This window comes from Pongo abelii, chromosome 4, assembly GCF_028885655.2.
Source record: "Pongo abelii isolate AG06213 chromosome 4, NHGRI_mPonAbe1-v2.0_pri, whole genome shotgun sequence".
NCBI classification, from domain to species: Eukaryota; Metazoa; Chordata; class Mammalia; order Primates; family Hominidae; genus Pongo; species Pongo abelii.
Genome location: NC_071989.2, coordinates 170,884,587 through 170,900,798, shown reverse-complemented (window position 1 = coordinate 170,900,798; position 16,212 = coordinate 170,884,587). Strand labels below are relative to the sequence as shown.

At 33.7% G+C, this 16,212-nt stretch overlaps 1 protein-coding gene across 1 annotated transcript in view; it reads right to left on the bottom strand.

Moving 5' to 3' along the window:
- The window catches only part of GABRG2 (gamma-aminobutyric acid type A receptor subunit gamma2), an 87,216-nt gene that overhangs the window by 57,008 nt on the left and 13,996 nt on the right, over positions 1-16,212 (bottom strand). The window contains 3 exon segments of the mRNA NM_001133740.1: positions 424-644; positions 2,600-2,667; positions 4,165-4,316. Coding sequence (NP_001127212.1) covers positions 424-644; positions 2,600-2,667; positions 4,165-4,316 — 441 coding nt within the window.

The window sequence follows — 16,212 nt, the reverse complement described above, 5'->3', positions numbered from 1 at the left end:
CATTTGACCCAGCCATCCCATTACTGGGTATATACCCAAAGGACTATAAATCATGCTGCTATAAAGACACATGCACACATATGTTTATTGCGGCATTATTCACAATAGCAAAGACTTGGAACCAACCCAAATGTCCAACAATGATGGACTGGATTAAGAAAATGTGGCACATATACACCATGGAATACTATGCAGCCATAAAAAATGATGAGTTCATGTCCTTTGTAGGGACATGGATGAAATTGGAAATCATCATTCTCAGTAAACTATCGCAAGAACAAAAAACCAAACACCGCATATTCTCACTCATAGGTGGGAATTGAACAATGAGAACACATGGACACAGGAATGGTTGATTTTTATGTTTGTTTGTTTGTTTGTTTTCTTCCTAACAATTACTCCTTTCCTTTTGCAAAAGAATACCTTAGGGTGTAGAGCACTCGACCATCATTCCAAATTCTCAGCATCCTGTTGGGGGTGGTGATCCAGTGTGCATCAGCCTTTTTGGAGTTTCTGAAGAAAGTGTCTGGAATCCAGATTTTCCCCACCATGTTGCTGTTCAATCGGAGGACTTTAATGGTGCTGTTAAATTTCAAACGTCTGTCATACCATGTTTGCGCAAAAAATATATCAATAGTGTATTCCTGTTTTAATAAAATGATAAACAGAAAATTTGTACACAGTAAGATTATCTTTTTAAATATTGGTATATTTCATTCGTGTTTTCTTTGCCAATATGAAGCAAGGCTATCTTGGCTTTGAATAGTCCAAAAGAAAGTTAGAGTTTTGCTGAGGAGGTTACTGTCTCACCCATCTTTTGTAGCTATGTTTGATACTTTTATGAAAAAGTAGATCTGTCTAAGTGAGTTCTGGAAAAACAGCATAGCCTTGATACAATCCTTTACTTTCCATGTCTATAGAGCAGAGCATTGTGTTGTTTTGAGCCAGCTAGTTTCTTGCCATGAGGGCTGTCCCGGGCATTGTGGGATGTTTACAACCATCTCTGGCCTCTACTCATTAGATGACAGTAGCAAACCCCAAGCCCATACTCAATCCTGCCAAGTAATGACAACCAAAATTGCCTCCAGACACAGTCAAACATCCCCTGAGAGGGAAAAAGAAGTCCAGATTCACAACCACCACTGTAGAGCGAAACAAAGTACAGAATATGCAAAAAAGTCCTAGGCAGGAGATCTGGAAAGTCAGTTGGCCTAATTTAAAATAGGGATCATAAAGAACCTAACTGGGTAGGCCGTGTTAGGATAGAAAAGGGCAATCAACAAAAGGTGCTTTGCATCATGCCTGGCAGAGAACAAACCCCCAAGAAGAGGGTTTTCTTTCACTATTTACTTATAATGTTCTTTTCTCTAAACAAGATGAAATTCACAATTAAAAATAATTTATAATACTCCGCTAATCTCTATCATAAAATGCATTCTTAAGTGCTATAGTGACAAATTACTGTAATTATTTCCATCAAGTATACATATCACTAAACTGGAGAGTGGTTGACTTCAGTAAAAAAAACCACCCTTGTTCACCATTTAGTTTCATTTTTACAGTCTACAAGTAATGAGAAAAGAACCTGTTTTATGAAATCCTTTGTCAACCAATTAGTGATGTGCCAGTAGAAAGAATAATTAATTAATTTATATTCTACATTTTGGCAAGAAAAGCCATGAATAAAAAACTTTGATTCTTAAAACTATTATTTCACAAACTTTGATCCTAGAACAATTCTGGGGACTGTTATTCTTAAAACAAGAAAGTTCTGCATTTAAATAAACTATCTGTATAGCTTCTGCTTCTTAGATATTTATAATTTATTTCAGAACTCTAAATATTCTGAGAATTATGGCTATAAAGAAGTTAGAATTTGTTTAATGATTAAACAAGCTAACTTATTAGCTTGGAGTATGCAGGTGACGATATATCACCTCAATTGGCACATCAATCTCTTTCCGACTTAGCAGAGCATCTTTATTGCTAGCTTGGTAAACATGATTTTAAACTTATAGTTTCACTATATTATATCATATATAATATTGTGTAATATAGAATACTATATTACATTATGTTATGTTGTACTCCATTCTGCTCTACTCTATTTTACATTCTCTATTATATCACATTTTGGACTCCAGTCTAGTTTTGTATTTCACATTTGGGTAGAAAGTGTTACATAAGAATAGAATTACATTTCTTATTACATCTGACTATTTTATCTGAGACTATTTTATCTGAGAAACATTTCTGATTTGAACCAAACTATCAATGTTCTAATAAGTAGTTGAGTACTATATCCTATTTTGTAGTAAGTAGCACTTGGCAAGTAAACACCGATTGTTGAATTTCAACAGCATAGCATATTTACACAAATTAATTATATATATAATCCTATTTAATTCTCATAACAAAAATACTTAACATTTAATTATCTTCATATTACAAGAAAAAAAAGGATCTGGAAGACTATCTTTCACTTGTAAAGTTTTAAACTTAAAGTTTTTGCTGGCATGTTTTTTGCTATTTCCATGACATCACATTTTCTCTCAAACATGCTAATAAAATAGACAAAGAATTTTATTTGGAAACTCACCATATTGATAGCGTTCACTGGACCAATGCTATTCACATACATGTCTGTGTGAATTAATGTTGGCTTCACTGTAAAGAGAAACATAGAAATGTGTGCACATAGAGAGGTGCAAGATTTTAATGTTTTAATCTTTGTTTTCTAGAATAGATTTATTTAGCTACATTAGAAGTAATTTATTCACAACTAATTTGGTACCAGTTACTAATTCACCACATTTGAATAACTATTTTGTTTTCAAAGAAATATCTTTTTTAAGCATGCACATGCACCAAGCACGCATAGTAGAGTTTTGAAACCAATTATCCTTTTAAAACTAACATAAAAATGAATAAATTAGAAAATGCTGCTCTTAGCTTTTCTCCATCTTTCTCTCAGATATCTTGAATTTTACCATGTTTCCTTCAAGCTCTGAAATTGACTTGAGCATGTCCCTGACTGGACCCATATAGAAAAATAATTGCTTAATAACTCAGGAAAAAAAATATGCATTCAGTACATGAAGCGGACATAAAGAGCAAACTGGTAATATAAATTAGTTTTGGATCACAGTTCCCTGTTGATTCCTTTAATGACCACATTATCCTCACACACCTCTCACCAACACAAAATTAATCTTCCTTGATGATTTATTGTACCCTGTGATACCACAGATAATATGAGAAAACCACATGGAAACCCATTATGTACCTATTTGTCAGAGAAGACTGATATTAAAAATCTGTAGTATAATATCCATGACCAAATGCATGGTCTCCATTTTTATTTAACATTTAATGAACAACAAGAGCTTTAGTCTTTATTTTTTTCCTTGAAAATGTCATGTCCTAACTCACTGTGGTGGACCGGCATTCACATCCTTGCCTTCTCCTGGATGAGGCTATTCCTCTGCCTCTCGACTTTGAGCTAGATCATCTGATTGGCTTTGGTTAATAATATATATACAAAAGTGAGTGTGCCAGTGTTAGGCCTAAGCATTCAGCCTCATGAGCTTCTGCTTGCTCTCTGGCTGTTTTCTACCACTGTGAGAAGGGTTATCTTAGATACCTGTTGGTCCCAGGAGTAGAACGAGAAACATGTAAAGTACAGTTGCCCTAAATAAGCAGCTCCAGCTTGCTTTAGCCTAGATTAGTATATCTCTCAGGGGAGTATTACATAAATGTTTATTGTCATATGTCATTGAGATTTTCTGGTTGTTTGTTACACAACAACAGGCAAACAATATATCCTCTCTTTACTATTATTGTCTTGTTTGATTTGTTTACGTTGCTTCATAAAGGGGTCATTGCTTTTTTTTCCTACAGCTTCTATCTGAGATATCTAGCAATATTTGAATTTCTAACTCTAGCTCTCAAGCTTCACTTGAAAATAATATTTCTTCATTTTGAATGTATTGACACCCCTCCCACTCATAGGCCTGAATGCTATTTAAACACTACTTTTACAACATATAAAAAAGTATAATTTAATTCTTCCTTGCTCTTGAACTACACTGATGTTTTCATCTAATAAAGTAGACATGTTCATGTGCTCCTATCTATAGCACAACACAAAAGACTTTAACAAACCTCCTATATCAGGCCGAAGTTTATTGTCATATCCTTCCAGCAGGTTGTTTAAGATGACAGTGACATCACCCTCAGGAACTTTTGGAGTCAAGACCCATGTTTTGTTAGAAGCATAATCTTCATAGTCATCATCAGATTTCTGGCTAGTGAAGCTAAGAAAAAACATATTGGTCAAAAAACACATAGATTACACACAAGTTAACTTTTATCCAGAGACCACCAGTGGAAAAGAAGAAATAAAACAGGATAAAAGCAATGTTTAAACTGAAAAGTCTCACTTGAGGGTTGTTCTAATTAAACTGCATAGATGAAGACTAACTGTATTCAAGTGTACGCTTCAGGTTTTCAGAATTCTTTGCCCTCCCATGGACAAATAAACCATGTTTTGCCAGTTATTTTTACTTTTCCCATATTTGATGTTCTTTCTGCCTACTTCCCAGTCTCCTGAAGGAATTATAAGAAAACTATTTGTGTGAAAATGGCGGTTAAAGGATCATATGTAGTCTAAGAATTCAGGTATAATGTCTGCTCTTTCCTTCTTTGAGGAGTTCACTTGCCCCAACTTATTAATGAAAGTAAGAGACTGATAATTAGATTCCCTCCCACGAACTGCCAGACATGCCTCTCCCCGCTAACTTGAACACTAAGGAGAGAGCTCAGTCTCTTTGCCTTTGCTTCCCCCAGGGTGTGTTTATGTGTATTTTTTCCCCTCACTTGCACTGAAGGCAAAGGTGGTTCATTTATCTTTGGTTGTTAAGAACCTGGTAGTATGAAGAAAAATGTTACAGACTTTAAACCACCCTTTATCATGGCAAATGCAATGGTTAATATACTATAATTTTAGAAATGAAATGACTTGTTATAACTGATCAAAAAGCCACCTAATATTCTTTCATTATATTCGCTATGCCCAAAACTTTCGGAAACGCTTTCAGCAACTGGGCCACCTGAGAATGACTCTGGAAGGGGACTGGAATTCCTATAGCTTACCTCTCCCCCTAACCCAAGTCCCAGGGCAACCCCGCCAAGATAATGATATTTTCCAGATCCGGGGGCAACACACACACCCTTGCAAAAGCTGCCATTTTCATTTTTATCAGCACTGAATGAATATTGGTTACTTTTGTAGTTTAGAGCAAAATTTTTAAAAAATACAAACTTAAAATATAACATTTCCCACCCCTGCCCCCATCTTTACCTTATTTTTCTAAACATATAGTATAGAATGAATTTTGTCAGCTATGACATAATTGCCACATTTACCTTGAATAAATAAATGTCTATATTCATATATTCTCAAACTGGATTTATCACCTTTCTTCAATCATAGTCATCAAGTATATATACATGTACAGACAATGTAGTTAAATATACATACCTGTGTGTGTATGTATGTGGGTACACATGAATGCACATATATATTTTATGTACATCATATATATATCTTGATGACTAAATATTGCAGAAGATGATTATGTAATTAATCTGGTTTGAGAATAAGAATAGAGGATGAAGTCTTAAGAGTAATTATTGTCATGGGTCAACTTAGTGGTTACAGTAACCTCTTTTTTTCATTCCTTTAAAGCTTTATGACTAGGAAACATCATAAAAATACATCTGCAAAAGGCCTAACATACCCAGTGTCTTACATCTTGCACTTTAGTGAGCATAGGAAGTTTAAAGGAGCATTAATTTCACAGAGTGCCCATAGTGGGTACAATGGGCTGGGGGCAATTCTTCCATCAGCTCTCAGAGAGAAAAGCCTCCATGCAAGCAGAGGCCAGTGTGCTGCTAGAAAAATAATCCCTCTTGGGCTTCAATTCATCATTTCTCCAGAGCACTGCTAAACTCTGCCTAATAGAGCTTTAATCCTCTGACCCAAATCTTACTGGTTTAGGGAAAGAAAATAAAAAAGCTCTCTGGTAAAGTAATTTTCAAATCCCTCCAATAACTCATGAGAAAAGGATATGGTTGGCTTGTCAGATGCCGTAATAAAATATATTATGGTTTAAATTGTTCATGCAAAAGTGCCTTTTTAAATTTTTTTTGTTATAATTTAAGTTCTAGGGTACATGTGCACAACATGCAGGTTTGTTACTTTTCAAAAAAATCTCTCTCTTTGTCTCTCTCTCTTTCTCTTTCTCTCTCAAGACACATGCACCCTATTAAATTTTCTTCAAGAAAAGGGAATATGTACTAAATTGTTTGGTTTGTTTGTTTATGGCACCTCCTCATGCCAACAAATAAATGAGTCAAGTATAATGGTGCTGTATTACTGTTATTACTATTATCTGGCAGACCAGGAGGGAAAATACATAAAGTGAAAAGATAAGGGATACTTTTTTAGAAGTAAGACTGATTTCCAGAATTTCTCCAACAATTCCCTCAGAGTCATCACCTAGTTTTTTTTCACACTTCAGGATGTCTACTTGGCCATCGACAGGTAAAATAGAGTACTTAAGAGTATATATTTGGGAATCAGGAAATGCTAGTTCTGCTTTCTGGATTCATGGCTTGCCTGGCACTTACTGTTAACAACTTTGGGGAAGTTATTTAACCCTGCTGAGCCTCAAAGTTTTCAACTTCTTATAGGTTTAATATTAGTTCTCATATTACATTCTCGTGTAAGGTTAAGACAATGCTTAAGTGCTTAGCACAGTGCCTAACACACAGTAATGAAAACAAGTCCATGACAATTATTATATTATTAATTAATCAATAGCATAATTCATTAATAATGGAACAAATATTATTATAAATATTATATTAATCATTTTATAAAGTGACCACTGATAGATTTATAACACCAGCTCCAAACATGTAACAAAAAACTATATCTACATATGCTGCTTCAAGACTTTTAATACAATATGGGCTGGGGAGAACTAAAAACAAATGTTTTTCAAGAAGAAAAATAATGGCCATCTACATTATAAATAAATGAAGTTTTTCTTTTCCACGGCTCTTCTAGCTGAGGTTTAAATTAAAGGAGCTGATGCATAACCTGGGATTGTTTCTAGATTTGTCTTAAAAAAGGAACTTCTTTTATTAAAGCTATGCTGTTTCTTTCTCTAGAGTGCTTTGGACATAAAAACCTCTGCATTCACAGGTAGGCTATCGAGGAATAATGAAGTCTCACCACCAGATGAGACATTCTGTGGAATTGTGGACTCTGTAAGAATGTCTGGGCAGAAACAGATTGATAATGATTTGAGGAATTCACGCAACAGTTGAGTGGATAGAGAGCAAACATAGTTGAACTTCTGGCTAAAGGTACCTAGCTGCATGGAACAGCCTTTAGAAGTTATTACCCCTCCTGGTAACTTATAATTTAAGAAAATATTCTTATAGAGGAAAATAACTGAAATTAAACTTATCCTTCAATTAACTAACCATAGTAAAACATTTTTGTCATCTGAGTGGTAGTTTCTGAGTGATAGTGCCAGAAAAGAATGTGAAGTTTTCATCTTTGAAAACATTAAAAAAAATGGTTACAAAATCATCATAGTGAGAGCCTGGGGCCACAGCAGCAACATCACCTGGGAGCTTGCCAGAAATGCAGAGCTCTGGGACCCACCAAGACCCTGGAATCAGAATTGCTATTTTAACAAGTTTCACAAATGATTCATATACATATTAACATTTGAGGATCTCAGTTATAGACTGGTTAGATCAGTGGCACATATTCCTGGCTCTGTGTGTTTGTGTATATGTATGTGTATGTGTGTGTGTACTTGTACATGTATGTGTTGGGGTGGGATTTTTTAAAATAAAAATTCTCAAAGTTCTTGCTTTAGATCTAAATCTGAATCTCCATGTTGTATATTAGATTATTCATTTTTATTCTCATCATTACAGTTTTATGCATAATTTGAATTTAGGATGATTGCAAACATGAATTCATACTTGTAATTAGAAGTAAAAATCAATCCTATTTGGAAGAACAAAAGTGGCTTATAAAGCACAACAAATACTACATAGAGATTGTTCGATGAGAGGTTGCTCACAATTTTAACAAGATTCTATACATTTTAATTTTGATACATATTCTGGATGTTTGCCATTATGAACATTAGTCATGCAGTTTCTGGAATTTTTAATTTCCACCTAGGTATTTCAGATTTTGATATATTTAATAAAGCTCTAAGTTTAGGGGTAGAAGAGGAAAATCTAGTCATGGCCCAGGATAGTAGGACAGCAAATATTTGGATGAGAAATACAGGCATTTGTCTGTTTGTTCAGGTATATTTAAATCTATTGGTGTTTGGCATAATGAAGACTGAATATATATTTATCCTTCTCTAATGCAGGTAAGTAGTTGAATTTTAAAAATTAATTATTTGTATTCTTAAACTATTTTTACATTTTTAGTGTTTCCTTCTTTCATAACATTGGTTTCACTAAAATTTTCTTGGTACAATTTTTGGTTTACTTTTTTATAAGTGCAATGAGCTCATATGCAAAGTATTTTATAGGTCAAAATAAATGTCTCAAGACATACACATGGGAAAATGATATCTTTGAACTTTTCTAATAAAAATTCCCATGCATTGGATTTTCTGCTCCATTGTCACCTCTAAATTGTGAATATCCACTACTTATATCTCATAAATCTCTATTCCTTCCTTTACCACATGCACAGGGACTCACTGCTGCTCCAGATTCTCATGAGGCTGTAGAGTCCACTGGGAATCCCATGCCCCGAAATTATCATTAATACAGGAATCTCTTGTTCCCTACATCGTCATGTTACCCGAGAATTAATTAAGTTCTGGAAATCAGGCCAAACTCCAGAACCTTTGCATGTAACTGTCCTTTCTGCCTTCAAACTTTCCTCTGCTCCACTCCTCAATCTACTACTTAGCACATTTCAATACAAACATCCCATCATAGAGACCATTTCTGACTATCTTATCTACATTTGTTGCCCACCCACCCATCACATGTTCTACCAGGAGATTGTTTCATAGAATTTATCACAGTATGCATTTATTAACTTGTCTATTGTCTGTCTTCGTTACTAAACTATAAATTTCATGAGTGTGTGCTCAATGAAGATTTGTGGAAATAATTTTTGCTCACCAGTTTTTCTCAGAGAAGTCATAATATTAAAAATATTCACTATGTTCTAGGTATAACTTTAAAGATTTCACATACATTCTCTCACTTAATCCTCAGAACACTGATATTCCCTTAATTATTCCTGTTTTACAGATAAAGAAGCACTGTTACAATCATAATAGTCACTTTAGTTGGCCAAAACTAAACATTTAACCATTATTCTTCATGGCTTTGAGAAAGAAATTAGGACCAAAGAATCTAAAGCTATACATTCATTAAACAATAAGATCATCCAAAATAAATGATTGTTCCATCTCATTTTCCCTTAGGACAATAAATTAATTTATGCCTGAGTCCAATAAAAGACATGATGCCTTTAGCACAAAGTTAATAACATTCAGGTTTCATAAACTTGCCACTGCAGATACAAATGATTTGATCTCCCCACACTGAGGAATAAAAGCAAAGCTTGCAATTTAACATAATGGATGTGATCATCTGCCTCATTTAAACTCTTTCCTCTGTTTGGACAGCAATGTATATAACAGAGACAAGGTACACATATAAGCTAGTTCAATTTAAAGGATGTCCTTCAGCCACTGCAAAAGGTGGGCTTTGGTAAACAGTGTAGGAAAAGGCAGAGTAGGTGAGTGTACATTCTCAGAAGGCAAAGGGAACTCAGTATATGATCATGGGAAGGGTGACTCCACTCAGCACTATCCAGGACTGGCTACTCTTTAGAGACATAGTGGTGTTCAATGGACGGGGCCATTGGGGCGCTAGTTTCTCCTTCATATAGGTCCTTCAATGGCCTGGGGGATTTTATTCCTCCCAGTAAGGACATGCAAATTCTCTATGCAGAACCTGTTCAGAGGGTGCTCTATGCATGAGTGTGTACATATGAGTGTATACAGGCAAAGAGGGTAGAATTAGAGCAGGAAAGTAAACCATTCTGCTAACAAATTGTCCTACTTCAAATAACTTTCTCACCTCACATCCTGTTTAATTTTTTTGATATTAGGCTAACAGCTGTTGTTGTGTTTGGCTGAATCAATTAACAGACACTTAGTTTGCAATATATAAAATGCAAATTGTTTACTTTATTAACAGCCACAAATGATGCATATCGAATAAATGTCTGTGGGATTTTATTAGCTAAGATGAGTTCAATTGTAAGTATCACAACATTCAAACTAAATTGGGAGACACTGACAGGTATAATTGTAAATCCTAAGGTAAAATGAGCTTCTGGGAGTTTCGACTCAGTTCCTTAACTGTGTATTCAAAGCCTTAGAATTTTTTCTATCTCTCTCTTCTATCCTCCATATAGATACCCAAAGAAGTATCTATGTGGTCACAAGATTCTGGCAACAACTTTTCACTTCTGTGCTTCTTTGTATGTATCCACAAAAACAGAAGGATAAACTTTTCCAAAAGCTCTCTCTAAAAGAGGAAAATAGCCACTTTTCTAAAAGCCCCCCAAAAGCCTCCTGTTTTCTAATATCACTAGCCTAAATGAGATCAGCCACATGAAAATGATATCAGTGGCTAGAGAATGAGAAAATGATAAATATTTAACCTTCATTATATAAACCTACCACTAGCATAAAATATGAAAACAGCTTCCCCAAAAGCACATGAGCTTCACAGATACCAAATTAAAATTATGGTAGTTCAGAAGGTAAGGAGGGAAAACGTGGAGAGGCAGTGACTATGCTCGTTGTGGGGAACAGAACAGAAAAAAATAATCAATGTCAGGTTATGTTCTGAAATTATCTTTGTAGTCTATTTTCTATGGATTACACCTCCCTATCAGAGTTTATTGTTTTTATTCTTTGCTTCAACCCTTCTTAAATAAAAGGGAAAAGAAGTAGAGAAACTAGGACTCTATACTGCTGGAGGGAAAATATTTTGGCATTATCTGCTAATAATGAACATTTTCTGTACTCTATAACCCAGAAATTTAATCTCTTGATTATTTCTAAAAGGAAATGCATTCACACGTCTACTTAAAGACATGTACAAGAAAGTACATGGTTGCATTATTTGTCACATACAGGAAAAAATAAAACTCAAGTCAACAGTAAAATTGATAAATAAAATATGGCTTATACACATAATGAAATATTGTACAACAGTTCAAATTTGTGAAATATTGCTACATGCAGCAAAATAAATTTGAAAAATAAAAATCTGAGCGAAAGATGTCTAGACATTATATACATGGACAAATATGTAATACTTCTGTTACATAAAATTTAATGACAAGAAAAATTATCTGTAGTGCTCAAAGTCAGGACAGCAGTTATTTGAAGTAAGAGAAAGAGGACAGAAACTAGGAAGGAAAGAAGACGTTTTCTGGGACATTGGCAATATTTTATTTTCAGACACATTTTGTAATTACATGGGTTTTTATTTCAATTTTTGATAATGCATTGAGTTATATTTTAATCTTATATGCTTTTCATAACATTAATACTTCATAAGAAAACAAACTAATCAAGTTTAGCTATGAAGGTTAAAAGCAGAGCATTAAGCACCTAAGGACAAGAAATGCTTCTGTCTTCAAAGGTGTTGTTTTCTAAAACTTTGTAAGTGTTGGGCATTTGGCAAGGCACCCAATGAATAGTTTTCAAAACATGAGTATGAATTTTTTAAAAGAAGATTCAATATTTGTGGAAATTAACTTAGTAAGTGGCTCACTCTCTTTATATATCTGCCCATGTAACAATTACAGTTAATACTAAAAGGAGCTGCCTATATAACACGGTATTGTATGGTTGCCATTGCTCTCTTCAAGTGCTGATGATTCTCTGCATGGGAAAACTCAAATGACATATATTTAAAATATTTTTTAGACCATAATGAAACAAAGCATGCACAAGTATGTTTATTGTAGCACTATTCACAACGGCAAAGACATGGAATCAACCTAAATGCCCATCAGTGATAGACTGGATAAAAAAAAAAGTGGTACATATACACCATGGAATAGTATGCAGCCATAAAAAAAACAATGAGATCACGTCCTTTGCACGGACGTGAATGGAGCTGGAGACCACTATCCTTATCAAACTAACACAGGAACAGAAAACCAAATACCGCATATTCTTACTTATAAGTGGGAGCTAAACAATGAGGACACATGGACAAATAGAGAGGAGCAACACACACTGGGGCCTTTCAGAGGGTGAAGGGTAGGAGAAGGGAGAGGATCAGGAAAAATAACTGATGGACACCAGGCTTAATACCTGTGTGATGAAATAATCTTTACAACAAACCCCCATAACACAAGTTTACCTATATAAGAAACCTGCATTTGTATCACTGAACTCAAAATAAAAGTGAAAAAAAAAGTAAAAAAAAAAAAAAAGAAAAGTACTAAAAAAAAAAAAAAAATGAAACAAAGCCAAGGTTAACACAAGAACAAATCCTAAAGTCATGTCAACAGTCCATGGCTACTGGGTAGGACAGAAAGAAAAATGTGCATGTTAAATTGTGGTTAGAAAGAAATGTTAACAAATGATTATTAAACTGGAATATTTCTCATTTATGTCTTTATAAAGCACTTCAGTGGAATTATTTACAACATGTTAAAAATAGTATTTTCACTTTCTCATTTGTGTATACCTTGCTACAGAATAAAAGCTATGATGACTTCGTTCCACTTACTATATGTACAAGGAAACTCACAGTTGCATTATTTGTCACATACAGAAATAAATAAAACTCAAATCAACAGTAAAATGGATAAATAAAATGTGGCATGCACATATAATGAAATATAGTACAACAATGCAAATTTGTGAAATATCGCTACATACAATATTGACGGCCTCATAACCTGCATGACCTTGGGAAAACTGGGACAGCTTGTCTTGCACACTGCACACTAACATGGAAGTTTTAAAGGCAGTAACCTGAAGCGGGTTCATAAATACGTTGGTCTCATGCAGCATTTTTTTATCAGATGGTAGAACTTATACACTATACTTGTTATTGGACTACAATGATAACATGGTGACAAAGTCAGTGTAATAAAGAAGGCTTCCTCTCCTTCACTCCAGAAACACACATGGACTGCATTTCTTGCCATGTTCTATGAAAATCCAAGACCGATTTTAACCAGAGAAGATATGCAAACCATAAAAGAGAAGGACGTAATTATTTACCATCAAGAAATGTATCAAGTAGGAAATACTTTGTATGTTTTCATTTGTATGATGACAAACATATTATAAATATGCAAGGTGCAGCATATACTGAATTTTCAAAATAAGACTTAGGCTAGTCATTCTTAACCCTGGCTGTGTGTTAATATTAAATGGAGGGCTTTAAAAAAGAAAATAAAATAAAAAAAGAAATGCCAGTCTGAAATCCTACCTCTTATACTGATTTAATTGGTCTCTATGAGACCAAGACTTTGGTATTCAGCTGATTCTAAGGTGCAGCCGTAATTAAGAGCTACTGCAAGAGAGTGTGACAGAACCACCTGGACTTTCTTTTCTTAGAGTAAATAATTACTTTGGTAACTGCTTTTAGGCAAGTCAGATGTCACTTGCTATAGTGTTTCATGGTAAACTGAAAATTCAAAATAGCATCATCCTCAATATTTTTATGATATTAAGATAGCCCCATATTAGCATTTCCTAAAGCTTGGGACATCTGCTCTAGTACACAGACAATTTTAATTAAGTGTCACATAGGTATGGTATTAAAAGACATTGAAACATATAATTAGAAAATTTTTCCCTTTTTAATTTTCCTTCAGCATATCTAATTATATTGAGGGCAAAGTCTCCAGTTTATTTCTAATTTGTCTTTAGCCACTCTTTTCAATTTGCTAATCTGCCTTCTGAAGAGAGCAAGAGCAAGCTTGGCATATCTGGGAGACAAAATGCATAATTAAAATTTGATAACATTGTTCTGTTACTATTGAATTTACTTTGCAGTTGTCTTCTAATATGAAAAGTGACACTGATTTCCAGTTTGTATTGTTTTTATTAAATGCATTAAATAAAATAATTTTACTAAAAAATACTTTGTTTTATGAAAAAAGTTCAGTCATAAATGACCACGTATTACTTAGATGTGGCAGAAAACATTGAATTTGGGAAACAGCGACTTATAGATGTAGATTTCTTGATCCTTCATTAAACGGCTTATATTTGAGACTCTTTTTTGAAAACAGTTGCAGATGGAAAGAAGTACAAAGTATAATGCTGATATCAAAACACTCCTGATCTATTTAAGGAGACAAATACCTGAACAGCTAGAAAAAAAACAACGCTTAAATAACAATGCAAGACAATAGCAAAAACGTTCTCACATTGTAGAACATGACTTAGCTCTGTCAGGATCTCCAACTTGATATTGAGGTTGTTTCTATCAATGTTTTTCTTCATTCATTTTCAAATCTCAATTTATGTGGGTAAGAAGAAAGTTTTCTTCTAGAATACAAAATATTTTGAGGAACCGATAAAACTTTTGATTTTTTCTGTAGTAAAAACGTTCGTATATACAAACATGAATAATTTTTTAAATATTTGCAAGGAGTCCACAGATGGATAGGACATTTTCTGTGCACTGTGACATGACACATGAAGAAAAGATTAAACTGTCTCAGATTTAGAATCATTTAAAGGTCACTGAGAACAAATGTATGAAAATGAAGGCTGGTTCCATATTTAGGCAGACATTCAAATGTATGGAATGTATTTGAAAATTCATATTGCTCTATGGTAACAGGAAATGAAATATTCCAGTTTTATTTTCATGTTTAGATACTCGAAGTGATGGAGCAAAATTTCTCAGATAGTTGATTAAATTTTCATTTTCATACACTAGTTTTAACAACATGTGTACATACATCTGAATGACCACAATTCTGGAAATTTTTCTTGTTCATCTTTTTTAATACTTTTCTGTTTGTTTCTTTCTTTTCTAAAATTGTGCTAAAAATTCATCTTTAGATTCAAGGTAAACAAATGCCAAATCTGCCCTCGTGGTCATGGCCAATTCTAGAAGACTACTACTAAGTTTTCATCGACTCTATAGATAAAATATTTTCTAAAAATCAAGGTTTTATTGTTCACTTTAAAAGTTAATCAAGTCTTATCTTTTCGTCTTGTTGTTAGTACTGTTCTTGTTCCTCCTTCCTCCTACTCTCGTTATATAAATAGCTTATTTTTATCTCTATATAATATGAATTTACATAACTAGGAATTATGAATACTCCAGATTATAGAAATTTGTGTTCATTCACTCATTTGTGTTTATTCACAGACATCTCTTATGAGCTAAGCACTATTCTTAGCACTTAGAATTATTACTTTTTTTTAAAAGTTCCATATTGAGAGTGAACAAATTAGTTCTTCATGAACCCATTTTGGAAAGTCCAAAATTACATTTGTTCCTGGAATTCTGGAACAATATAAAAAATCCCCAATGAAATTTGAAAACATTCTAACTTCACACCAATTTTAAGCATATGTTACGTCAAAAAGGTTTATATAATAGAAGAGGGCTGTTTGTGTAATTTACAGATTTACAAGTTTAGGTCTTTCAACACACAATAAGGCTAAAAGCCTTAAGTTTTTATGAATTCATATTACAAAATGAGAGTGGCTTAATGAAATAACAAGATAAAGTACTGTCTTTTCTGGCAGTATATTATCATCTCTTACAAACGGCTGCAACACTAATGTGCATATTGTAAAATTAGGCTCTTATAGAATCCATGCTTCTTCCCCCATCTTCCCTATTATTACTTTCTCTAGTCTTTGTAATATCCATTGGGTACATAATCACCAGTAGTATCAAGGCAGAACACATAAGCACTGAAAAGTTCATAATTAATTCAATCAAGTATGTACTCTCGAGGGAAAAAACTTCATTTTTTCAAGAAAACTGAATGTGATCATTTTTTATGTAAGCGTTTCTGGAAAAAAAAGCTTAGCTAGATAGTCACTGTGTTTTAAAATCTGT